The sequence below is a fragment of the Mauremys mutica genome, chromosome 6 (genome assembly GCF_020497125.1).
Source record: "Mauremys mutica isolate MM-2020 ecotype Southern chromosome 6, ASM2049712v1, whole genome shotgun sequence".
NCBI classification, from domain to species: Eukaryota; Metazoa; Chordata; order Testudines; family Geoemydidae; genus Mauremys; species Mauremys mutica.
This window is the reverse complement of record NC_059077.1, coordinates 21,095,777-21,122,543: the sequence shown is the minus strand read 5'-3', so window position 1 is coordinate 21,122,543 and position 26,767 is coordinate 21,095,777. Positions and strand designations below refer to the sequence as shown.

Sequence of the window (26,767 nt, the reverse complement as noted above, 5' to 3'; positions counted from 1 at the left end):
GAACCTTACATTTCCCATTCCTCACTCCTCCCCATGCAGCATGCACTTCTGTTCTCCACAGCCCAGCTGCGGAAGCAATGTTTTATGTTTCTGAAAGCCAGTCTTGTCAGGTGCTTGAGCGGTGATGGTCAGCATGCGTATAATCTGGAAAGGAATAGCTGGGCAGAAATTTTCAGCTGTAGAAAAATGTTAGGAACGAAAACAATCCGAGATGGTCTCTTACTTCCGTCCGTCATGCCCATCTGCTAAATGGCATTGTGCCCGTTCATGCATTTTGACTGGTTTATTACAGCACAGGCTCCAGGGACTTAGACAAGCAGCCTGCATAAAACTAAATGAATTTTTGTGTCCCACAGGAAGCTCCTCCTCCACACTGAACTGGCTAGTGTTACATGTCTCTTCTATAATTGACGTTTACTTTTATTGCTTTAGGGATCAGTATGGCTCTTTCTTGTTCTCTTGCAAATCCAAGGTGTCTCACTCCAGGCATCCCTTCCCCAATTTAATATATTGTTACCTCTTAATGTCTGAGCTTTAGCTGCATCAGTACTACAAAACAGCATGACATTAACGGCAAAAAGACACTAAGTTTTGAAGCACCTCTGTTCTGCTATAGGGGTAATCAAAGGCTATATAACAGAAACCCTCCTCCCTGGCTAGGCTAGGAACATTATTCCTGTAGACCTCCCAGCCTTTTTCTTGTCTAGTGAAGGCTCAAATCAAGAACTGGAAGTTGAAGCTAAACATATTCAGACTTGAAATAAAGTGAAAATTTCTTACAGGGTAATTGATCATTAGAACAGCTTACTTAGGGATGTAGTGGATTGAAATCAAAACTGGATATCTTTCTAAAAGATATGCTCTAGCTCAATGAAATTATGGGCTTGATGCAGGGAATACTGGGTGAAATTCTGTGGCCTGTGTTATGCAGGAGGTCAGACTAGATGATCATAATGGTCACTTCTGGCCTTAAAAATCTATGAATCTCCTACCTGGCTGCAAGTGTGGTCACCAGCTAAGCCATGGCTAAACAGAGTAAAAAAGGCAGAGACAAAAGACATCCTTTAAAAATTGGAAGTCAAATCTTACTGAGGAAAATAGAAAGGAGCATAAACTCTGGCAAGTCAAGTGTAAAAGTACACCGCAACCTCGATATAACACCACCCAATATAACACAAATTTGGATATAACGCGGTAAAGCAGTGCTCGGGGGGAGGGGGCGGGGCTGGGCACTCTGGTGGATCAAAGCAAGTTCAATATAACACGGTTTCACCTATAACGCGGTAAGATTTTTTGGCTCCCAAGGACAGCGTCAGATCGAGGTACAGGTGTATAATTAGGCAGGCCAAAAAAAGAATTTGAAGAGCAACTAGCAAAAGACACAAAACTAACAGGAAAAAAATTAAGTACGTTAGGCACAGGAAGCCTGCCAAACAATCATTGGAACCCCTGGATGATTGAGGTGCTAAAGGAGCACTCAAGGAAGACAAGGCCATTGTGGAAAAGCTAAATTAATTCTTTGCATCGGTCTTCACTGCAGAGGATGTGGGGAGATTCCCACACCTGAGCCATTCTTTTTAGGGGACAAATCTGCGGAACTGTCCCAGATTGAGGTGTTAAAAGAGAAGGTATTGGAGCAAATTGATATATCAAGTATGAGTGGTACATCCACTCCTGTACCAGATGACTGAGGGATAGCTAATGTGATGCCATTTTTAAAAAAAAGGCTCCGGAGGCGATCCTGGCAATTACAGGCCAGTAAGCGTAACTTCAGTACCAGGCAAATTGGTTGAAACTATAGTAAAGAACAGAATTATCAGACGCACAGATGAACACAATTTGTTGAGGAAGAGTCAACACAGCTTTTGTAAAGGAAAATCATGTCTCACCCATTGATTAGAATTCCTTAAAGCAGTCGACAAATGTGTGGACAAGGATGATCCAATGAACATAGTGTACTTGGACTTTCAGAAAGCCTTTGGCAACGTCCCTCCTTCAAAGGCTCTGAAATCATGGGATAAGAGGGAAGGTCCTGGATCAGTAACTGATTAAAAGGAAAGAGTAGGAATAAATGGTCAATTTTCAGAATGGAGAGGGGTAAATGGTGGTGTCCCCCAAGGATCTAGTACGGGTGCCAGTGTTGTCAATATATTCATAAGTAGTCTTGGTAAATGGTGATATGGCAAAATTTGGAGAAGATAGAAAATTACTCAAGATAATTAAGTCCAAAACTGACTGTGAAGAGTTACAAAGTTTCTCATGAAACTGGGTGACTGAGCAAGAAAATGGATTTATCAACATTAAATTTCATCTGCCAAAGTAATGCACATTGAAAAACATCCCAACTATACATAAAAAATGATGAGGTCTAAATTAGCTGTTGCCACTCAAGAAAGATCTTGGAGTCATTGTAGCTAGCTCTGAAAATATCTGCTCAGTGTGCAGCAGAAGGCCAAAAAGTTTAGGAATCATTAGGAAAGTAATAGATAATAAGACAGTAGATACACCTTCACCCTGATATAACGCTGTCCTCGGGAGCCAAAAAATCTTACCACGTTATAGGTGAAACCATGTTATATCGAACTTGCTTTGATCCACTGGAGAGCGCAGCCCCTCCCCTCCAGAGCACTGCTTTACCGCATTATATCCGAATTCATGTTATATCAGGTCGCGTTATATCGGAGTAGAGGTGTATAATACCACTATATAAATCCATGCTATGCCCACATCTAGAATGCTGCATGCAATTCTGGTCACCCTATCTCAAAAAAGATATGTTAAAAATGGGAAGGGGCAACAAAAATGTTTTAAGGGTATAGAATAGCTTCTATATATGGGGAGATTAAAAAGACTGGAACTGGTCAGCTTTGAAAAGAAATGATTGAGGGGGGGAATATGACCGAGGTCTGTAAAACCGTGAATGGTGTGGAGAAAGTGAATAAGGAAGTATTATTTAATCCTACACATAACACAAGAACCAGGGGTCACCCAATGAAATCAATAGGCAGCAGGTTTAAAATAAACAAAAGGAAACCTTTCTTCACACAGTGCACAGTCAACCTGTGGAACTCATTGCCAGGGGATATTGTGAAGGCCAAAAGTATAACTGAGTTCAGAAAAGAATTGTCTTGGTAGTCCATCGATCCGATGATGACAAAAAGAATTAGATAAGTTCATGAAAGGTAGGTGCATCAATGGCTATTAGCTGAGATGGTCAGGGATGCAATCCCATGCTCTGGATGTCCCTAAACCTCTGACTGCCAGAGGCTGGGACTGGACAACAGGGGATAGAATCATAGAATACTAGGGTTGGAAGAGACCTCAGGAGGTCATCTAGTCCAACCCCCTGCTCAAAGCAGGACCAATCCCCAGGCAGATTTTTGCCCCAGATCCCTAAATGGCCCCCTCAAGGATTAAACTCATAACCCTGGGTTTAGCAGGCCAATGCGCAAACCACTGAGCTATACCTCCCCCCCCCGCCCAAGTCTTTTCCCTGACTGGAAAACGAACCGAGGCCGTGGCAGTGAAAGTGCCAAATCCTAACCACTAGACCACCAGGGATAGATCACTTAATAATTACTCTGTTCTGATCATTCCTTCTGAAGCTTCTGGCATTGGCCACTGTCGGAAGACAGGATACTGGGCTGGCTGGACCATTGGTCTGACCCAGTATAGTCATACTTCTGTTCTGAACACTGAACTAGAAGACTGTCCCTGCCCTGAAGAGCTGACAGTCTCAAAATGCTTTATTGTACTGACTAGTAGGAAGTGTCTATGGACACATGGTGGTCCATCAATCCAACTGCTGGCCTGTTGGATTTAGCTGGGATGCAGGAACTCTAATTTCTAATCCTGCCTCTGCCACTAACTCACTGAATGGCCTGGGGAAAGCCACTTAAAACTATGTTGATGACATTGAGAGTTACTTTGTATCCTGCCCATCCCTTATCTTTCCCCACCTATAAAGTGTGGATGGTAACTATGCAATGTGATGAGGACTGTGAATGTGGACCATACAGAGCTATGAGATGGCTAAATGCTGTAAGTGTTACATTTTTGTTAGATGTCTCTTGAGAGGATGTGTTGTGTTATGTTCAACAGCAGCTCCTTTAGGTCATTGAGGAGTGATACTACCGAGCGCAGAAGGACAGTGACCAAAAAGAGGTGTGAAACAGAAAAAATGGGGGAGAGTCTGTATCTTTAGGGTTTTAAATATAGATGTGGCAGCGAAGTCACTGGTGGGAAGGAAACATCCATCACATGGCTCATAGCCTCAAGTGGTCTTCGTACATAATTGGATTGCTATCACTGTGCACCAGAGCCAGCAAATGCTTCTTCCCTAAGAGGAAGATGGGCTGCAGAGTGTTGCCAGCCTGCTTCTGAGAGGTCATCTCCTGTCTTGACCCTCATGATACTCTCTTATGTACATTAATAAACAGAGGACAGGTCTTACTTGATCCTAACAAAGAGAAAGGGAGTGCTTTCTAGGGCTGCTGTTCCAGAAGCAGCATGGTGAGATTTTTCTTGTACCAATACATCTGAATTTGCTCTGTCACAGTAAGCTACTCCAAGCAAAACTAGAGAACTCCAGGTTCTTAGCTTCAGAGTACGTCAGCTAACTGCATGAAGAATAAAATGCCCTATTCAGGTTAAGATGCACCAGTCATCGTGGTATTTGAGTACCTGCAGAGCTGCCAGACCAGAGAAAACTTGTGCAAGAGATTCTGAACACCAACTCCGTTGCAGCAATCTGGGCACTTGGCAAGGGTGGGACAAAGATCTTCTAGCTAGATGTTCTGCAAAGTGTACAGAACCATAGGCCTATGAACCTACTTATGCAGGACCTAGTAAAAGTGATATTTCTGCTGTGCCCTGCTGAAACATGCCATCTGCTGTAGATTGGGGATGAAGACCATTCCTCAGCTCCATGTGCATTTGTCTGGACTGTGCACTCTACCAGGATTTTACCCTTTAACAGCAGCCATGATCCATTTTGGAAGCAACTTCCCTTCTGTGATGGGCATTGTGATACCTATCTATAGAATCTGTAAAGGTGCTATGTAAATGTAAGACATTAATTACTATTTTTGCTTATTGCTACTCTCTTCTGTGTAATGTGGGCTCATAGTAATTTAGAGATTTGCAACTGTATCAGTGCAAATTCTTAAGTCCTTTGTCAAAGCAAAAGTGATGTTTCCTATCCTGCTTGTATCTGTACTCTGGCCAATGAACAGAGCAGGTTGGTTCTCCCGCCCCCGTTTGCAAACTGTGTGACTAGATAATGAGTTTTATTCATTATTTGGCAAAGAGTTTGTGCATCAGTTTCACATCAGTTTCAGTCTGTGGCTTCCTCCTGAGCTGCAACTGGTCCAAATTTTCTGTTCAAACTGTGATTAGTCACCTAATTTGCATGTTCTTGTTTCTTGGTCCCTGATTGGATGACTGAAACTTTGGAAAGTACTTGGGACTCAGTTTTGCGAGGGGCTGAATAAGCCAGCCAAGTAGAAGGCAATTCCTACTCCCAAAGAATTCAGTTATGCAGGACCTTAAAGGGGAGCATAATGTTTACAAAATGATTTCAGGCTTTAAAAAGCAAGTTCTGTGAATCTTTTCAGTAGATCAAATGTATTTTGTTTTATTTTAAATTCTCCTAAGTAATATTTATCTGTTTTCAAAAGGAAAGTTAAAGTCTGTTGATTAATCACAGATAATCCAGGATAACTGGACATCCTGCACTTTTTTTTTTTTTTAGTAGCAGGGAGTGCTTTAATTAGAAAGGTACTAATGTAGATTAGGGCATTAACTGAACTGACCTCCTCCCATATCACCAATGAAATGACGACTGCATTGGGAGAGCCATTTTGATAATCAGAGCTCAAAAATATTTCATTAAACAGTACCCAATAATCCTTGGTGTGATTGTTAAAATACCCCCACAGTGTGCAAGACATTTGAGATACACAAATAATTTCCTGTCCCCAAAGAGTTTGCAATCTTAAGTGCCAGTTCCTGAAAACCCTTATGTGAGTATACCCAACTCACACAACTAATTCCACTGAAGTCAATGGGCTCATTCATGTGAGTAAGGGTGTGCAAGACCAGCCCTAAGAAGACAATTTTCAGACGAAGGATAGCAATGCTGTAATCTAGCTGAACAAAATGCATTTCTTCTTACCTGGCTAAGAACCTTCAGCACTAAATATTCCATCCAGTGCCAATCAAAGTGATGGTGTGTATATATATAGAGAGAGTATAGTGCCATAAGCAAATCAGAATGGTAGAGAAAAATGGAAAGAAATCCTTTTTTTTTTTTTTTTTTGAAGGGAAGAAATTATGATCACACTAAGGATTCGTTCATCTGTCACAGAAACCAACCATTTAAAAGGTTTGAAAAAGCAGATGAAGAAAACCCCTATCGTACTGTACTTTCTGTCCCATGGGATAAAAATATTAATGGATAAAAGGATTGTTTTTGCTTAATGAAGAATCCTAGTTTTCAAATCTCATTGGACTGTGTACATCCAACAGGATTTGCTGCTCAGTAGCCTGAATTTTACAATGCTGCTGTGATCATGGAATCAACCAAGTCTTATTTTAATTCAGATACTGTGTGTTCTGATGAAGGCTCTTTGGTCTCCATGTAATTGAGAGTTTCAAGACTAAAGAAATCAAAATGCAATTGTGAACTATGTGAATTTTTCTGTATTTACAATTAGCTTAAGGTATTAATATTAAAAGTAGGGAGCTGCATCTAATGACTTTTTGGAGTAATCTGAACCATCTGCCTCTCGATACTAAGGAGTTCACCACTTTAATCCAGATTATGGCTGACGAACTGTTTTTGGCATCCACTTCTCACTAGCATTGTGCCCTTGAAGAGCTGCTGAGGCTGTAGAAATTCCCTTGCTGACAAACATATTGTTGTCTTTTGGGAGCCTTTTTTGGTTTGGTTTTGTTTTTAAATTTTCTTGGGAAGAAAATGGCTTTCTTAATGAAAAGCATGTTGAGCAACCAGGTAAAGAATTTAGGACTTGGTGGCGGAGGTGAGGAAAGCAAAGAAGAAAGTGGTCCTTCCGACCCAGCTGCAGCAGCAGGAATGACTAGAGAGGAATATGAGGAATATCAAAAGCAAATTGTTGAGGAGAAGTGAGTACACATTCCCTTATTATCAATGTGTGACTAATTCATGAGAATAGCCTCAGAAAAAGTCAGTACATTGTCTCCTATCCCCACATTCCTATTTTTAAGCATAGGGAACATTGCCTTGCTGAACAGCCTCTCCAAAACGAAAACTCATCTAGCTGCAAATTGTAAGATGTTTTGTATCGTGGTTTCATCCTTCACCCTCATTTCCAATCCTCCCCACACACTCACCTACACATCTTGTGCTGGGGTTGCTTTCTGCTTCCATATGGGCAAGAGAATTTATTTCACGTTTGTTTATTTCTGTAGGTTTAATGGTGTAAATGCTGGTTGCAATCTAAGAATGCAGTGGTTAATGCTGAAAATCACATGATCTACCCTCTTAAAACACTAAATCTGATATGCTTAAAATATTTAATCTCCCCCATTTATCATTGCAAAAATTGAGGACAGGGTAAGAACGAAGAATGTAAAGCTGGTAATGCTTATTTGAAGGATGCTTGACTAATTTCAAAACTATAAGTTTAAACCATTTTTTCAGTTGTCCAAACTCTATTAAATGAAGCAGGGAGGTTTTACTCTCTGTTTACAGCTCAGGGATTTTATTTGGCTGATTGCAATCCGTAACCACATTCTGACAAGTAAAATGCAGAGGCACTGTTTACACAGCAGATATAAAGTAAAATAATGGGTTTCAAGCAGGTAGGAGTTAAAACCCCGCATAATTATAAAGAAAGACAATTGAATTCTAAATCTCCACTGCATCTAGTTCACTAATGATCAATTACATAATGGTTGTCTAAATCCTACATTTAAGATGATTATAGGTGAAAGGTTAATGACTTATAGAATTTAAGAGGTATCCAGGTCTGTATTTAGCAGCAGCAACTTCAGTCATAAAATTCTGAATAAATGTAACCTGTTTGTAAACACACTTCACAATGTTACTTTCTTTTGTGGTACATTACAGAGGAGGAGATTATTTTTTCTTTTCAATCAGCCTGCAAAAAGATGCTGTGCTGGAATATATAAGCAAAGCAAGAAATCTGGAGAGGAGAAAAGATTCGGAAGAGAAGAGCATGTTATTTCAATCATGTTTTGAAGTCTGCTGTGTTTGTTAAATATGAAGCTGTGCTATAAGTCAATAACTGAACAATAGTCCTTCCAGCACAGGCAGGAATATAGGGGAACTCTAATTAAATGGTTGTGTTTTTGCACAGAAAACTGAATGATGGGACTGGGCACTGCACTGGTTCTGTAATTGAATGTCAGTTCATCCTGGAAACATGATCACAGATGCAACATCTGGTTTTAGTGACCTCCTAATCTTACTCAGTTTTACAGCTGCACAGTCTGAGGATCAAAGAGGTTAAGTGACTTGCCCAAGGTCACCCAGTGAGTCAGAGGCTCAGACTGGATTAGAACCCCTGACGTGACCCCCGTTGTCTCCACTATTTTTGTTTAACGTCTAACCAACACTGCTTAGGTTAAAAATGTAAAAATGCATCAATCACCATTCATCAGGAAGGCATGTAAACGAGCAAATGAGAGACTTGTTAAAAGCGAAGGGGTCCTCTAATGAGTCACATAGTCCATTCTCCTGCATCATAAGAAGGTTGATTTCACTATTCATGATAGATGGGCATCAATTCTAGCCTTGATTTTCTAGAACTTCATCTCTGAAGTCACATTTTGACCCCATCTTCTTTATAAAGATTTGAAGATAGTCATTTCCCACTTATTTATTGCTATCTACAAGTATGTGATGGATGTAAAAATGCAGAAAGAGAATCTCTTATTATTGTACACAGGCAGGCTACTAGAGTATTGGGATGACATTAGGCGAGAAAATGTATGCTGAATATCAGAAAAAGTTCCTGAGTCAGATCTATTTGACTGTGGAATAGCTTTTCAAGTGGCTGCTTAAAACTAGCGTACATGAAACTCTAGAATATGTTCCACAGAAAATAATGTTGCACCAGCAAGAGGGTGAACTACATGACCTAATAGATATGTCACAGTTGTTATGAATCTACAACAGCCCATTAATCTCTAGTGCACAGGAATAGGAAACTGCATGGCAGGCAATTGCACATTATGTATGCAGGTTTTTAACTTTAAAGGAAGTTTTTCTGCTAAATCCACATATATTGTTTTGAAGCTTATGGTTAAGATTCGATCAAACCACTTTTGGTATATGTACAAAAAACAAACATTTTATGAAAAAATTCATGGAAATTAAGAAGTTTGGAGAATGTTGGGGGGTGGTGGGGGATATTACTCAACCAGCTGTAGTGCTATCAACTTTACAGCTGAAAATATAAACAATCTAACCAAAAATTACAGTGAATTTTTTTGAAATCAAAGTCAAATTTTACCTTGATTCAGTAAAATGGCCATTCATAAATTTGGCAGTGACGAATGTCTGTTTACCCCTTATTTGGCTTCAGTCTTGGAAGGTATTTGATAGAAATGACCAAATCCTGGAGTTTTAATTAAGGACTGTTGCATTTGGCCCAAAGGTAGCATCCCTATAAAATATTGCTTGGAAGGAATAGTCATGTGAGGGGTAAACAGATCTATGACCACTTTTTTTTTTTTTTTGCGCTCCCATTAGATTTGTGGTGGTATAGCTGCCTCCCTTCAACAGGCACATTGTTACTGAATGGAGGATAGGATTCTCCTCTCAGATTATCAGGGAGAGATTTGAACATTCAGATTCTGTTGTACAGAGCTCTCCATTGACCTCAGGGATAAATCAATGCAAGATCCAGCCAAGTAGAAAGAACAAAACTGGAGGAGAGACCAAAACATCACTTATGTCATTAGACTTGTCCTTCATTTCTTACAGAGATTAATAACCTACTAGACTAAGCACAGGCCTGGTAATCAGGACTCCTGACTTCTAGTGCAACCTCTAACCACAACTCCATTTGTAGTTTTGGACCAGTAACTTAACTTTGTGTCTCACATTTCCCTGTAAAATGGGCATGATACTAGCCTACCTCCCATAGGTGCCGTGAAGCTGATTAGTAAATGTCTGGAAAGAGCTCTACATATGTTCCTTGTTTTTTGTTTAGTCTGATACAGACTATGCTGTGTTAAAGCATAAAATTGGATGAGAATGACTTCAGCCTGTAGTTTTCTGTAGCTGAGTAATTAGTTCCTTGACAATGACAAGCTGTCACATGATAGGTTTCTGGTTACACACCTATTATTTTGATTTTTCAGGATGGAGAGAGATGCAGCATTTGCACAAAAAAAGGCAGAGAGAGCCTGTCTGAGGGTTCATCTGAGAGAAAAGTACAGGCTTCCTAAGGTAAGATGAAGTCACAATCATGACCTAGCTCACAGGCCAATTTTAAAACAGTTGCAGTCAGACCTGCTGTCTGGCTGGGGAGATTTCCATACCCATGTCATCTTCCAACTAATGTGCACACTGAGACTATCGAGTCTCTTGGCCAAAGAGATTCCTATGCTACACTACACTTCACATAACACAAACATGGAGGAAGGCTGGCTCTAGGTTCTCAAAAGCAGCTAGTGATTTTCAGTGCCTCCATTTTAGGTGCCCAACCTGAGATGCTTTAAAGCAGGGGTTCTCAAACTGGCGGTCGGGACCCCTTAGGGGGTCACGAGGTTATTACATGGGGGGTCGCGAGCTGTCAGCCTCCACCCCAAACCCCGCTTTGTCTCCAGCATTTATAATGGTGTTAAATATATTAAAAAGTGTTTTTAATGTATAAGGGGGGGGGGTCGCACTCAGAGGCTTGCTGTGTGAAAGGGTCACCAGTACAAAAGTCTGAGAACCCCTGCTTTAAAGGGACTTGATTTTTAAAGGGTGCTCAGATAAATCTTCATCAAGTTTGGCACTCAAAATTGCTAGTCACCCTTGAAAACCCTGTCTCGTTAAGGCATGGGGATTGGGCTTCAGAAATCTGTTTTATTCCTGGAAGAGATGGCTGAAAATGTTCCATCAGTATGGTTTTTCAAGAAAATTGGGGTTTGATCAAATGAAATGTTTGGCAAAAATGTGTCTGCTTTAGAAAACTTTGTTTTTGTCAAAAATCTTTTGTTTTTTCCAAGGAAAAGTCAAAATTATCCATGGGGGAGGGGAGGGGGCATTTTCTGACCCACTCTAATTCCTGGCTCTTCCACAGCCTGCCTCTTGCTTTGGGACCCAGTATAGTATCACTTAATCTCTCTGTGCCCAAGTTTCTCCACTTTACCTCGCAGGATTATTGTGCGGCTTCATTGATTAATATTTATATGAGCTACTTCAGATGGGCAGCCCTATAGGCGTGAAAAATAGTTTAATGATAAAATAGTGTTACTGAAATAATTTTTAAAAATAATATTGTGGTTTCTTACTCCAGTTGTCCCACCTACAATAATGGGGGTGAACGGCCCTTTGCAATATTACCGGGTATCACCACAATTAAATATTTGGGGTAGAATTTTCAAATGAACCTAGGTGATTTAGGAGCCTACCTTCCTCTTTTTTTTTTTAATTTATTTATTTTTGTGACAAACACACTGTGGAGGCTAAATTCCACTGATTTTTTTTCAATGAGACTTCAGGTCATAAGTGTGTTAGTCATTTCTGAAAATGGGATATAGGCTCTTTTGAAAATGTTACCCTTGGTTCTTGGTATGTATGATTAAGCAGAAAAGGGGAGCATAACTTGTGGGTGAGACTTGTGTGGCTTTAGGTTCCTGTTACTCTCAGTGAGAGAATTTTGGAAGGTCTGTAAGCAGAGTGCTTTGGCAGTAAAAGAAAAGAAGAAAAGAGAAAATTGGAGCTGAATTGGTATTTGGAGCCTTTTTTAAATTTAAAGCTTCATATAGAGGCTGTATACCAAGTATTGCTGCTGGACTATTGTATTACAGAGTCTGCAGTTAAATTACATGATTTAGCTAAGACTTAATTATTAGGTTTTAACAGCTGTACTTATACTGTAAATATGGGGGAATGAGCGTATTTCTAGCTTTGTTCTGTACTGCACTGAACAGAGGGCCAATGCTCAGCAAGAGACACACAATAACATTGAAAACTAGGGCTTTCAGCATTTTGATGGCATTGCAAACTCCCACTTCAGTGTTTTAGGTTCAACCCCCCCTGAACCTTTTGAATGCTGAGTTTCATTTATTTTGCCATTCTTATAAGGTCAGAAGTTTGTTGCAATGGGTAGTCCCTCCTTCTCCCATCCCTGTCCCTAATGCCACTAATCAAATATTAACTGAGAAACCAAAAGGTAACCCCAAAAGAAGTAAAAGCTGTCAAGCAACAAAGACATCTGGAACATTGCTAACAGCCTGGGCAAGCTGTGATGGCTTCAGGAGCATTTTAGATAGCATGGTTAACCCTTAAGACAGTGGCATTTCCCAGACTGGTATCCAAATGAATATGTAGAAAGATGTATATATGTCTGACCATAGAGTTAAGTCAATGTGAAATCATAGTATCTGAAATAGTTGCTCAGAAAATTGACAGGGATTCATTGATACTCCAGCCTGTTCTCTCTGACTTCGTGCCTGGCCTCCTCCAGCGGCTACCAATCTGACCCAAGTATGTGATTCATCTCCACTAATCAGAACTTGCAACCACACCTTTTTCTTTTCTAGTCACTTCTGAGTTCATAGTTGTAGTGTTTTGCTATGGTTTCAGCCTGTGGAAAGTAGCAAAATGTATTTATTTCCTTCTACATTTCTGTGAGACGAGGCCTTAGAGATCACTGTGGAATATTGTGGACCATAAGTCACTGCCACCTGCTGAGGTGGAGACAGGGGCGGCTCTAGGAATCCCGCAGCCTATGGCAGACGTGCCTGCGGAGGTTCCGCTGGTCCCGCGGCTCCGGTGGAGCTTCCGCAGGCACGTCTGCGGGAGGTCCACCCGAGCCGCGGGACCAGTGGACCCTCCGCAGTCATGCCTGCGGGAGGTCCGCCAGAGCCGGCTGCCACCTTGCCGGCAAAATGCCGCCCCAAGCGCGCGCTTGGCACGCTGGGGTCTGGAGCCGGCCCTGGGTGGAGAAGGCCTGGGCGGGTTTCCACAGTACTTGGGGTAACTGAGCTAGTAATCAATTTTTTCTGATACTGAACTTATTTTTTTTCTCTTATTAGTGGACTTGTCTGGTGGGTTAGGAGAGCTCTGCAGGAAGATCTAAAGATTGCTTTGGTTAACTTAATTTGCCAATTCTCTGCTTGAAATTTCAGCTTTTATTCCCTTTGCTCTAAAAGACTGATTTGTCCTCATTGGTAATATGTATTTTCCCTTTGATTCCCTAGTCAACCCTCTTTCTGAAGGCTACGAAGCCCTACAAATAATTCTGGGCCACTCAGCCTTCCTGGGGAGCTAATAGCTCTGTGAACAGCTACACTAGACTGGGCATGGATGTAATGCTTAGTTTCTTCACCTTAAGCCTTTTTGTACTGGACATTTCTGTGTACTGTGTGAGCAACTGACTCCTTAAAGTTTAAAAGCCAGCTTTACATCTTCATTTCCTCATGCAAAGGTCTGAGTTTACATTACAACACAGATCTGCTCTTCCAAGACTGCCTTGTAATAAACTGTGGTCAGAAAAATACTTTTAATGAGACCAGGAACCAACTCCGTATCTTATACAGAATCAAACATCTGCTGCATCAATCAGTACTATAAAATCTTTACACTTTTTGCCTAGTGCAGAAAGATAAATGGTTCTCTGGCATATTCCGTATAAAGTGAGTACAGGGACAGTGGGTGGTATAGCAATATTAATTACAATTATCTTTGTAATTTTAATGTCAGACCCTTTGAAATGAATGTATTAATCCTCATGACACTTAGCATAATTGAGTCACCGTTACCTCCTGCTCCCCACATCTGTTTGTTGTATCCACCTGTTGTCTCTCATTTTATACTTTTTTCCCCCACCTGGAGGGCTTTCCGGGATCAGATCCGTTAATTGTGCCTCATTATATTTGTATATGTCTTTGTACTTAGCACATTTAGAATAGAATGAGATGAAGCAAGTTCCAAAATGCTGTTGATATAGGACTCAGTCCAGCAGTTTTTGATCATGTGTTTCCAGTGGGGCTATTTGTGTAATTTAAGGCTGCATGATCAGGCCCATAATAGAAAGGGCATTGGGGAGCCATGTAAATGGGGCTCCATGCAGGTGCATTGGGGTCTAGTAGTCCATATTAATTGTGAGCCTAACTGTAGGAAAGTGGATAGAAGGTTAAAAATGGTTAAATTGCCTGTAATTGGCAGAGTTGGTCATCTGTTGCCTTTTCCCATCAACATTTATTATTATAGATGATTGGACCATTTTATAAATTTCCATCCACATTCCCACAATTAGGCTCACAATTCGGGCTGGCCTGTGAGGCGCCAATAAGATCACTTCACAGCATTTTAAAGATTCGTAGAGAGATTCTTTTTCCATGTTGGATAAAATAGCCATTGTGTACAAATACAACATACAAGGGTTTTTGGTCCTCAACTATACCAAATTTCTGAGATTTTAGATAGATTAATACTCTCAGATTTTAAGGTCAGAAGGGACCATCGTGATCATCTAGTCTGGCCTTCTGCACATTGCAGGCCACAGAATCTTGCCCATCTACTCCTGTAATAGACCCCTAACCTCTAGCTGAGTTACTGAAGTCATAGAATCATAGAATCGCAGGGTTGGAAGGGACCTCAGGAGGTCATCTAGTCCAACCCCCTGCTCAAAGCAGGACCAAACCCAACTAAATCATCCCAGCCAGGGCTTTGTCAAGCCTGACCTTAAAAACCTCTAAGGAAGGAGATTCCACCACCTCCCTAGGTAACCCATTCCAGTTCTTCACCACCCTACTAGTGAAAAAGTTTTTCCTAATATCCAACCTAAACCTCCCCCTCTGTAACTTGAGACCATTACTCCTTGTTCTGTCATCTTCTACCACTGAGAACAGTCTAGATCCATCCTCTTTGGAACCCCCTTTCAGGTAGTTGAAAGCAGCTATCAAATCCCCCCTCATTCTTCTCTTCTGCTGGCTAAACAATCCCAGTTCCCTCAGCCTCTCCTCATAAGTCATGTGTTCCAGCCCCCTAATCATTTTTGTTGCCCTCCGCTGGACTCTCTCCAATTTATCCACATCCTTCTTGTAGTGTGGGGCCCAAAACTGGACACAGTACTCCAGATGAGGCCTCACCAGTGCTGAATAGAGGGGAATGATCACATCCCTCGATCTGCTGGAAATGCCCCTACTTATACAACCCAAAATGCCATTAGCCTTCTTGGCAACAAGGGCACACTGTTGACTCATATTCAGCTTTTCGTCCACCGTAACCCCTAGGTCCTTTTCTGCAGAACTGCTGCCCAGCCATTCGGTCCCTAGTCTGTAGCAGTGCATGGGATTCTTCCGTCCTAAGTGCAGGACTCTGCACTTGTCCTTATTGAACCTCATCATATTTCTTTTGGCCCAATCCTCTAATTTGTCTAGGTCCCTCTGTATCCTATCCCTACCCTCCAGCATATCAACCACTCCTCCCAGTTTAGTGTCATCTGCAAACTTGCTAAGGGTGCAGTCCACACCATCCTCCAGATCGTTAATGAAGATATTGAATAAAACCGGCCCCAGCACCGACCGTTGGGGCACCCCACTTGATACCGGCTGCCAATTAGACATGGAACCATTGATCACTACCCATTGAGCCCGACCATCTAGCCAGTTTTCTATCCACCTTACCGTCCATTCATCCAGCCCATACTTCTTTAACTTGCTGGCAAGAATACTGTGGGAGACTGTATCAAAAGCTTTGCTAAAGACCAGAAATAGCTTTCCCCTCATCCACAGAGCCGGTTATCTCATCATAGAAGGCAATTAGGTTAGTCAGGCATGACTTGCCCTTGGTGAATCCATGCTGACTGTTCCTGATCATTTTCCCCTCCTTTAAGTGGTTCAGAATTGATTCCTTGAGGACCTGTTCCATGATTTTTCCAGGGACTGAGGTGAGACTGACTGGCCTGTAGTTCCCTGGATCTTCCTTCTTCCCTTTTTTAAAGATGGGCACTACATTAGCCTTTTTCCAGTCATCCGGAACCTTCCCCGATCACCATGATTTTTCAAAGATAAGTCCTCAAATCATGATTTAAAGACTTCAAGTTACAGAGAATCCACCATTTATATTAGTTTAAACTGGCAGGCAACTTGTACCCCATGCTGCAGAGGAAGGCAAAAAACCCTCAGGGTCTCAGCCAATCTGACCCAGGGGAAAATTCCTTCCTGACCCCAAATATAGCTTTCAGTTAGGGGCATATTCCTTTGTCAAGAGTTCCTCTGGATGGCATCAACTGGCACCTTTTTGGAACAGGGGGCATTGTCTTGAGTTCTCTGCTTGTTGTCCTCCTCTGGATTCCTTGTTTGATCCTGTGATCTGTACCCCTATCCCTGTTTTTCATTCTCTGTCTCTTGTAATCAGTTGAGTTTCTGGCTCTGTGGCCCCTCTCTCACCTGAGAGGGTGGGCTTTCTTTTGTTTTGGTGGACTCTACCCTCGACCCAGGATTCAAACAGGCTGAATCAAGATACATATTATCGAACATATGACTGTTGAGTCAAGGCCTTATAAGTAAAGTTCTAGTAACTAGTGCAATGTATGTAAATGTCAGGTTATTGTAGCAGTAAACGCATAGCATTTTCCTGCAGTCTTCTTTTACTGGGTAAAGGCATTTATCTGGGATGATGGCCTATTACATGTTGAGAAGTCTCCATGCAACTTTGTTCTCTATATTAACTAAGCAGCAATAATGAAATTAGCAATCAACAGGGAGTTCAACACATTCAAAATGCCCTCAACTAACAAATTATTAATCCGCCAAGGTACTTCATTCATAATTGCTCAGGGTTACTATCACAGAGGTTATGTAACAGCAGGGAATAAAGAGTCAACCATGGGCCTATGGGCAACCACCTTATTAAGGCCCAACTTAAAGAAAAATTAAGAAAAAAATCTTCCCATGAGCTGTCAGCTCTTGTAATTTTAACTTTGCCAAAGCACGGATTTGGGAATGGATTTTTCTGGGAAGAAAAAATAAGTCTATGGCATTTCTTTCCTGTGCAAAAAGAATGTGCTAACTACTGAAATGGGTAAGGAAAATGTAGGATGTCAGCAATAAATCTAACGCAGTTGAGCCCCTCTTATATTAACCCCTCTTATCCAAATGCTTCTGTTATCCTAATTTAGATTACGTTCTTCTGTGAGCATCGCTTACCTGGAAAAACTCCCACTTTTATTGACACTTCCATTTACCAGAATAAATTCCATTACCTCAGTTTTATTTGGATAAATGGGGTTTTTACTGTAATAGCATAACCACTGCTGAAGGGTACCAATAGAGATGGTCAGAAAACCCAGGAAAATAATGTCACACTTTAAAAACAAAACAAAAAGTTCTATTTTCCATGATTTTGAACAGATTAATTTTTTCGTTTTCATTGATTTTTCACAATATTTTTACCAACATTTTATTAAAATATTTATTTTATTTTATTTATTTTATTTTATTTAAGAAACATTTTATTTACAAAAAATAGTGTATTCTTTGTGGTGGAAAAAAAGTGGGGGAGTCCATTTTCTATAATGTCTTAAACAATTTTGATAAAATTTGTCTAAAATATAGATTCGAGTCATGGCAAGTTTCACCAAAAAAACAGAAGAAAAAATCTGTCAATTTTTTTTCTCAAAACTATTTGTAAAAAGGCCATTATTTCATTCAAATCTTTTTGTGTGGAAAAATTTCCATCAGCTCTAGCTAGCAGTATGAGACTTCTTGCCATGAGTTTTGTTCTTGCTTATTTGAGAACAATAAGAAAGATTTAACCTGATCAAAGTTGATAAAAATACTGAAGTCACTTGGTGTCCCTTCTTTTCTTTGATCTGGAAGGTGATGGAAAAAAATAAACATACAGGAAGAGTTAGACAAGGGGTTTTTTAGCAGATTTTTGTTGGGGGCGTTTTTTGTTGCCCAAACTTATCTGATTTAAAAACAATTTTGAAATTTAGTAAGAATCATGGCAGGGGAGTTAAATATAAATGTCTGCCTTGTTTATGTATTATTCAGGTTTCCCCAATATATCAATGAGGTACAACAAGAAGTTTCTTGTTCTGGCAGAGGTGCATTTTGATGTGCTTCCTAAAATGGCTCTGTGGTTCCTTGGCTAAAATGCCAAATGTTGTCATTGTTGTTGTCATTAATTATTTGAATTGTGGTAGCACCTTGGAGACCCCGTTATTGTCCAAGATCCTATTGCATGGAGCTGGTTGGAAATTTTTTGATAATTTTTTCATCAAAACTTGCCAATTCATCAAAATTGAAACTTTGTGAAACAGGGACAAATATCCAGACTTGAAAAGAGTCCATTTTTTTTATTGTTAAAAAAAATAATTTGGTTTTGACATTTTTTGACACAACTTTTCATTTCAATGTTTAAGCTAACTAGCCTGAAAAAAATATTTTTAAAAATCTAAATCTAAACAAGCATTTCAAAATTATTGAAACAAAATGTTTCAATTAATCCAAAACAAAATAATTATTCATTAATATTTTTTAGATTTGGGTATTTTGTCCTGATTCAAAACAGGAAAAATTTAAGTCTTAAAAATATTCATAGGACAGAAAAACTATTTCCAACACAACTCTACTATTGTGTTTGGTCCTGACCATACACAAAACAAAAAGACAGTCCCTATCCAAAAGAGCTTCCGATCTAAAAATTTTAGCCACCTTATAACCCTTTCTGAAGTGGCATTCAACTCTTCAGTGATTCAGGTACTTCCTTTATCAGCATATACATAAACTACTGTTTGCCTGTTTTCTGTGAAGGTAAGGCACAAGGTAAGCAGTGGCCTATCACTTTCCCTGGTCGGTAAAATTGGGAATAAAAGACCTGCACAGGTCTTGTGAGTTTTTGCATGAATGTTTGCCTTTATAGCTAAAAGTCAGGAAGCAGAACTTGTAGTAAAAAATTTTCACCAACTAAAGTTTTCCCATTAAGAATGCTGTAGTAATGTTCACTGTGCAACAAAATAAAGGCCTTTTTCGTGGAGATTCTTCACCCACTGTTAAGAGGTCTCCAGTTTCATGCTACAGGACTATGATTGAGATCCAAAGTGCTGTTCAAACATGGTGACATTGTTCAAACCAATCTTTCATTGGTCTGAAAAATGGACCACAACTGGTAGCTGTCTGACTCCCTCTAACAACTCTCTGGGGTATTCCACGCTGACATAAATCACAGGAGTCGACCAGCAAAACTAAACTTATCATGCAGATTTCTTAAAACAATTCCAGTTCCACTGCATGTCATGAGTGTTGATTGCTTTAGGAGGCCCATCACCCACCTCTGTACTTTTAACCACTGTTACTTGCAATTGTAAGAGAACCTTCTGCAATAATCTGGCTTAATGTGAGTAGGTGAACTGTCTTGTTTAAGAAATTTACTGTTGCCACTTCTCAGTCTCCCTGAAGAATATTATAACATTCATTAAAGCACCACACAGCCACAAATTCATCAAGCCTTTGTTGGATCTTGTATCCTTAAGCAGTCTCGAGGGCAGCCTGTATGTCTTCATTTGCTTTCTTTCCCAGGGGGAGGCACTTTTTGGTAGCTCTTTTGTGTGCCACTGTCTCCACCCTGACTCTGTATTTGATGGCACTAATGAGGCTGGAGGGAGTTAGATTCTATAGTGGGGGAAAAAAATCAAAATAATTCCCTAAGGCATTCATGAGCACAAAGCATTTTAAGAAAGTTGCAATCTGTGGGCTCGACACAGTTACCCAGTGCTGCGTGTGGGATTTTGGAGAGTCCTGCATCATTCATAGATCTCCAGTGGTCTGCTAGTAAAATAAATAAAACCCTACTGGTGTACCATCACACTGTCTCAGAGAAACAGCACCCTGACTATTGAAATAGCCTCTTTGAGAGCCTTCCCAAGGCAAAAATATTGTAAGGAAGTTTACATACACTTTGCACAGCCAGCTTCAGCTAATATTTTAATGTAATTCAAAAACTCTTCGTTTTTTTGCATGAAAACCTGAGTCTGCTGGTCTATGAATTAAATGGAGAATTTAAAAACATGTTCCCTGACCTATAACTGAACTATATTTTATACATCTACCTCCTACAAAAAAAGTAACTTAGTTACAGCCACCTCTGCCCAATGGTTTAAAGAATGCCCTTCCAAAACATCAAAAATGTTTGGTTTTTTTTTAAACAAACAAAACAAAAAAGCTGGGAACCTAACCACAAAGTAGTTCAAACTGATCTGTCATTTAGAAAACAAAACCATATCGCTTCAGAAAATGATTAAAAACACACAAATGTATTATTTAAAAAGCAAATATAAATCTGTGTGTTGTATGTAGTGCAGTTAGATAGTCTATTACTAACCTTTAGCCATTAAAGGCCCTCTGGTGACCTTTTCATAACATTACATCACTCTTACTTTAAAGCATAACCAACTGTTGGTACCTAAAACTCACCAGCTTTAAAAGCAAATAGCCCTGTTTAAAAATAAATATATATATAAAACTTGCAGCTTCATAAAATTATGCCATCTTTCTTTATATGACTTGGCAAACCTTGTTCATTACCAGATGTAAAACCAATTTTTTTTTAGTGATCCAATCTATCATTTAAAATATATACCCTTCTCCATAACTGAAAACTTGCTGACTGACTTTAATTGCTCAGTGACAGCAATAAAACTGCTGCTGTCAAATGTGGTAGGATTATTTTTAAATGACGTGTAAAAATGAAATTGGCCTTCTTTGTTTGTCACCTACTCCCTTTCAGCTCTTCAGTATTGAATGATACATCTGTGAACTATTAGAAAGCGAAAATTTTATATTAGCCCTTAGACTAGGATATTCAAAGGATCCTAAACCTAAAATCACAGCCTAAGACTCTGAAAGTTATCTCACTTGTGGCTTTTCATTGGATTTCTCCATTGTAATAACAGCACTAACACTTCTTAAGTCTTAGTTTCATAGTTTCCAAGGTCAGAAGGGACCATTGTAATCATCTAGTCTGACCTCTTACATAACACACGCCATAGAATTCCCAAAAGTAATTCAGAGAGCAGATCTAGAAAAATATCTAATCTTGATTTAAAAATGTCCAGGATGTAAAATCCACCATGACTATTGGTTAATTGTTCCAATGGTTAATTATGCTCTCTGTTAAAAATGTCTGCCTCATTTCTAGTCTGAATTTGTCTAGCTTCAACTTCCAGACATTGAATTGTTATACCTTTCTCTGCTGGACTGAGGAGCCCATTATCAAATATTTGTTCCCCATGTAAGTACTTGTAAACTGTGACCAAGTCACACGCTAACTTCTTTTTGTTAAAATAGATTGAGCTCCTTTGAGGCTCTCACTATAAGGCAGATTTTCTAATCTTTTAATAATTTTTGTGGCTCTTCTCTGAACCCTCCCCAATTTATCAGCATCCTTCTTGAATTGTGGACACCAGAATGAGACACAGTACTCCAGCAATGGTTGTACCAGTGCCAAATTCAAGGTAAAACAACATCTTTACTACTCAAGATTCCCATTTTTGCTTCCAAGGATCGCATTAGTCCTTTTGGCCAAAATGTCGCAGTGTGAGCTAATCTTCAGTTGATTATCCACTGCCACCCCCAATTTTTTTTCAGAGTTGCTGTTTCTTAGGATAGAGTCCCTCATCCTGTAAGTATGACCTACATTATTTGCTCCCAGATGTACACATTTAGTCATATTTAAAACACACATTGTTTGCGGGAACCCAGCTTACCAAGCTATGCAGACTGCTCTGTATCAGTGATCTGTCATCTTGATTATTTACCACTCCCCCAATTTTTTTGTTATCTGCAAACTTTATCAGAGATTTTATATTTTCTTCCAGGCCAGTGATAAAAATGTCCAATAGTGTAGGACCAAGAACCGATCGCCATGGGACCCCACTAGAAACACATCACTATTACCTTTATCAACCAAATTTATAATCTCATCAAAAAAGGAATCTAGTTAGTTTGAAATGATCTGTTTTCCCTAAGACCATGTTGACAGGCATTAATTATATTACCCTCCTTTAGTTCTTTATTAATTGAGTCCCATATTAGCTGCTCCATTATCTTGCCTGGGATCAATGTCAGATTGACATGCCCATAATTACCTAGGTCATCCCATTTACCTTTTTTAAATATTGGCGCAACATTAGCTTTCTTCCAGCCCTCTGTAACTTTCCCAGTGCTTCAAGAATTATTGAAAATCAGCATTAATGGCCCAGCAACCTAACTTGCATCCAAGAGTTTTAAAAGAGCTGGCTGTCTGGACCTTCTGACTTAAAAATGTCTAACTGCTGTTTAATATCCTCCAGAGATATTAGTGGAATGCAGAGTGTGATCAGATTATATGACTGCATATGATCTGTTTCCTCCTCCGCCCCCACCCTCCAAATACAGAACAGAAATATTTATGGAATGTTTCTGCCTTTCCTGCTTTATTATTGATCATTCTACATTTCCATCTAGTAATGGATCAATACCACTGTTAGGAGTCTTTTTGTTGGTAATATTCTTTAAAAACTCCTTTTTATTGTCCTTAGCTCTGTTTGCTGTAGATTTCTCCTTGTGTCCCTGTATTTCCTTTATCAATTTTCTACAGTTCCTTAGCTTCTGATTTATATTCATTACTATCAGCTTCACTTTTCTTCCTTTTGTTGTACATTATTTTCTTATAGCTGCCTTCACTTCCCCTCTAAACCAGGTCCCTTTTTTTAACCAGCACAGCCTTATTCCTCGATTATGGAATTGTGTCTTTTGGGGCATCTAGTAAAATGTTCTTAAACAATTACCAATTAGTCACATTTTTCTGATTAATTCCTGCTACCGACTGACTTACCTCATAATTGTTTTCAAGTTGCAGAGATTTTTGCGTAACGTATGGGTATACGTTTCCAACTTGCGCAAAATTCAAGTTACACAAGGCTTTCCGGAACAGAACAATTGCGTAAGTCGGGGGGCGTCTGTAGGTTATAACCATTGATTTTAATAGCCCAAAAGTGTGAATCTCATCCCACTAGGTTTCAGTAATACCAACTAGATCAAATTTATGCTAAAAAATGAACAAATACAGTTCTTGTTTGTTACCAGGCTCCTAGCACTGGTGTAGTCAAAGAATTTTTTTTATGTCCCTGCAGCCCCCAGGAGGTGGGGGAGGGGGACAACAGAGGGTCTCTGCACACTGCCCCTGCCTGCAAGCACTGCCCCCACAGTTCCCATTGCCCACCCCCCGGGACATGCCGGTTGCTTCCACGAGCAACACAGGGCCAGGGCAGGCAGGGAGCCTGCCTTAGCTCCGCTGTGCCACCAACCAGAAGCCACCTGAGATAAGCACTGCCCAGCCAGAGCCCGTCCCCCTCGCCCCCTCCTGCACCCAAACTCCCTCTCAGAGACTGCACCCCCCTGCCCCAGCCCTCAATCCCCTCCCACACCCAAACTCCCTCCCAGAACCTGCACCCCAATCCCCTGCCCCAGCCCTGAACCCCCTCCTGCACCCAGACTCCCTCCCAGAGCTTGCACCATGCACCCTCTCCTGTCCCCCAACCCATGTCCCAGGCTCAGCCCGGAGCCACCTCCCACACTCCAAACCCTTTGGCCCCAGCCCAGAGCCTGCACCCTCTCCCGAACCCTTGCCCCAGCCCAGTGAAAATCAGTGAGGGTGGGGGGGGAGGGAATGGAGTGAGCAGGGCAGGGCCTCGGAGAAGGGTTGGGGGCAGGGATGGGGCTTCAGAGAAGGGGCGAGGCAGGGCTACGGGGCAAGGGTGTTTGGGTTTGTGTGATTAGACTGCTGGCAACCCTAGTAATACTTAGGCCCTGATGCTGCAGTAATCTCTAAACAGGTGGTCTCCTCTCCCCACACACACCCCTCTGTCCAAAATCCCAGTGAGCCCAATGGATGTCCCCAGTGCTCATTGTAGGATTCTGGCCTCATTTTTCATTCAGTCCTTTCTGATCAAACTTCCAATGACAATAATGGGAGTTCTGCCCAAGTAAGGGCAGAAGCTCTGAGTCAGCAAAACAGTTAAGCACATGCGTTGCTGAATTGGGGCCTAACTGGGTAAGTGTTGCAAGATTCACCATTTTGGATCTGCACATCTACACGATCTATTATTTTCTTGGTTGTAACCCACCTTTCCTCCCTCTGGTCATAGAAAAAAATATATAAATTATACACTGGAAAAAACAAAGAATTAGATTCAAATTATCTCTCCCACAAAAGCATACCCCTTCATTATCCTTCTAAAGCACTGCATAATACTTTCAAAGAGGTAATACGGCAGCCCAAATTGCATTAACCAGGTGGAAACATTGGCCTGAATCTAAATAACAAGCTATTGAACTGAAAGGCGTAAATTTTTAACAATATCAAAAAGTATCCTAAGGTGTAAATAAAATAATGAACGTCAAGATTAAAAAGGGCCCCCACATCAGTGCACAACCTAAAGCTCCATGCTATTTGGACCAGATTTATAGGAGAAAACAGTTCCTTAATGAACCTTAATCCTATTAACAGAATTGTCAGCTTAGGTTTGTCACTGAAACGTTGTTTTCATCCATGAGAGGTATGATTTGTTGACAACTTTTGCCTCTCCACAGTAGTCAGCATATCACCTATTTCCAAGGTAAGATCTGTCTCTACTGCATTTTTTTAATACTGTCAACTGGATTCAGCTTAATAATTGATTTTTTTTACCCAACACTGGGCTTGGTCTCAGTTGAGTATTTCTTACCCACACACATGGTCCCACTGAAGTCTCAAGTTTGTAGGATTAGGCCTCAAAAAGGTGGTGAAAATAGGAGATACCTCATGAGTTGCATTTAAAAAGCTCATCATTTGAGGAAAGTTCCTGTTACCCTAACTTAGGTTATGACCTCCAAAATTGTGTACTAAATAGCGTCTCTTTTCAAACATCATCATCATGGGACTGTTAGGCTAATTTGAGCAATTGATATAAATATACAGCTAACCGGAGATATTTGATCAGCCAAGGTAATTCCAAAACCAACCACAAAATGCCAGTAACAAAAGGAATTTATTTTAAAGATGATCAACAATGAAAACAAAATTAGGTCTACTATTGTTTTTTTATAATGTATTCAGAGAGTCTTTAAAAAAAAAGGTTGCTGCTTGTTACTTACATTAGAAAGTCAGGCCTGTGTCTCTTGGTTTTCTTCGAAGACTTCATGGATGACTGGAGAGCTGTGAGGATTATGTTCTGTGGCACCTTATAGACTAACAGACGTTTTGCAGCATGAGCTTTCGTGGGTGAATACCCACTTCTTCAGATGCAAGAAGATGCATTCACCCACGAAAGCTCATGCTGCAAAACGTCTGTTAGTCTATAAGGTGCCACAGGATTCTTTGCTGCTTCTACAGAACCAGACTAACACGGCTACCCCTCTGATACTTGAGGATTATGTTGTTAGAGAAAGCAAGCAAGGTGAAACCTTGATGATGTGTGAGGGGAAGCAAGTCTTATTCAGACTGTTTAAAATGTTGTCTGACACCTATGTAACTCAATGGACTGAATAAGAGTTTGAAGAAAAGCTCTTTGGGTAAAAAAAAATAAAAATCTATAGCTTCCCACTTCAATTGAAGGATGAGAAAGTTCCAGATTTATATGTCTGGCTCCTCTAAGAAAGACTTTCAGCAAAATAGAGAAGACGGGACTTGGCATTCCTAATATGTATAAGGTAAAATAACAAAAGTAAAGCACCAGGCATAATGAGACCCCAGTCCTGATTGGGGGTTCTGGGTGCTAAGATATAAATATTTAATAATAATGATGAGGCACTTTGGGACTGCATGCACAGAGGAGCCAAGAAACTTGGAGGTGATTATCCCTCTCTGCACAGGAAAAGAAAGCATAACGGTAAGGGAACTAATCAGTAGTCAGCAAAGAATCCTCTGTGAGATAGGGGAAGAGCACAGCTCTCTGCTTTAAACATTGCATTGGGGGACCTGATTCATCAGTACCTAACTTCAGTGTTGTGCTGGTGTAACAGTGGAAGAACAGTGTGGATTCAATACCTTGACTAGTAAGCTTTGTTACACTGTACATATGTTGCTGTGTGCTGCCTACTGTGATTTGTCTAGAAAAATAGATTGAAAATTCAAAGACATTGATGAAACTAACATTTTAATTTTAAATTATACCAAATCTGATTCTAAAAAATATTTTTGCATCTCTGAATTTGACATCTGAGCAGCACCTGCGATGTCAAGTCTCAATGTTATGGTCCAGTATTTGACTTATAGCTGCTAGTTAGACAGAGATGGTATTGCATTATTATTTTTAATTAAGGCACAGCCAGGGAGAGAATCCAACATACTGCGTCCTGTGCTAGATCAAGAGAGATGCATAGTTTTGCTTCTGTTGGACTTCTGTATCAGATGGGTTTGTTTTTAAATGTAGGCCTAGACTGTGTTCTGCTTTATGCCAGTGTAAATCAAACTAACCCTCTTATTTTTTTGTCATAGTAGTGCCTAGTGGCTCAACTGAGATCCCATTGCACTGAGCTGCACTGTACAGACATATAGTAAGAGACCATC

The 26,767-nt window shown here is 40.3% G+C and overlaps 1 protein-coding gene across 1 annotated transcript in view; it reads left to right on the top strand.

Moving 5' to 3' along the window:
* The first annotated feature begins 6,979 nt into the window (after window positions 1-6,979).
* CPLX4 (complexin 4) overlaps window positions 6,980-26,767 on the top strand; it is a 30,422-nt gene continuing 10,634 nt past the window's right edge. Inside the window, exons 1-2 of the mRNA XM_045020405.1 lie at window positions 6,980-7,146; window positions 10,375-10,462. Of these exons, the coding sequence (XP_044876340.1) occupies window positions 6,980-7,146; window positions 10,375-10,462 (255 nt within the window). The remainder of the gene's footprint in view (window positions 7,147-10,374; window positions 10,463-26,767) is intronic.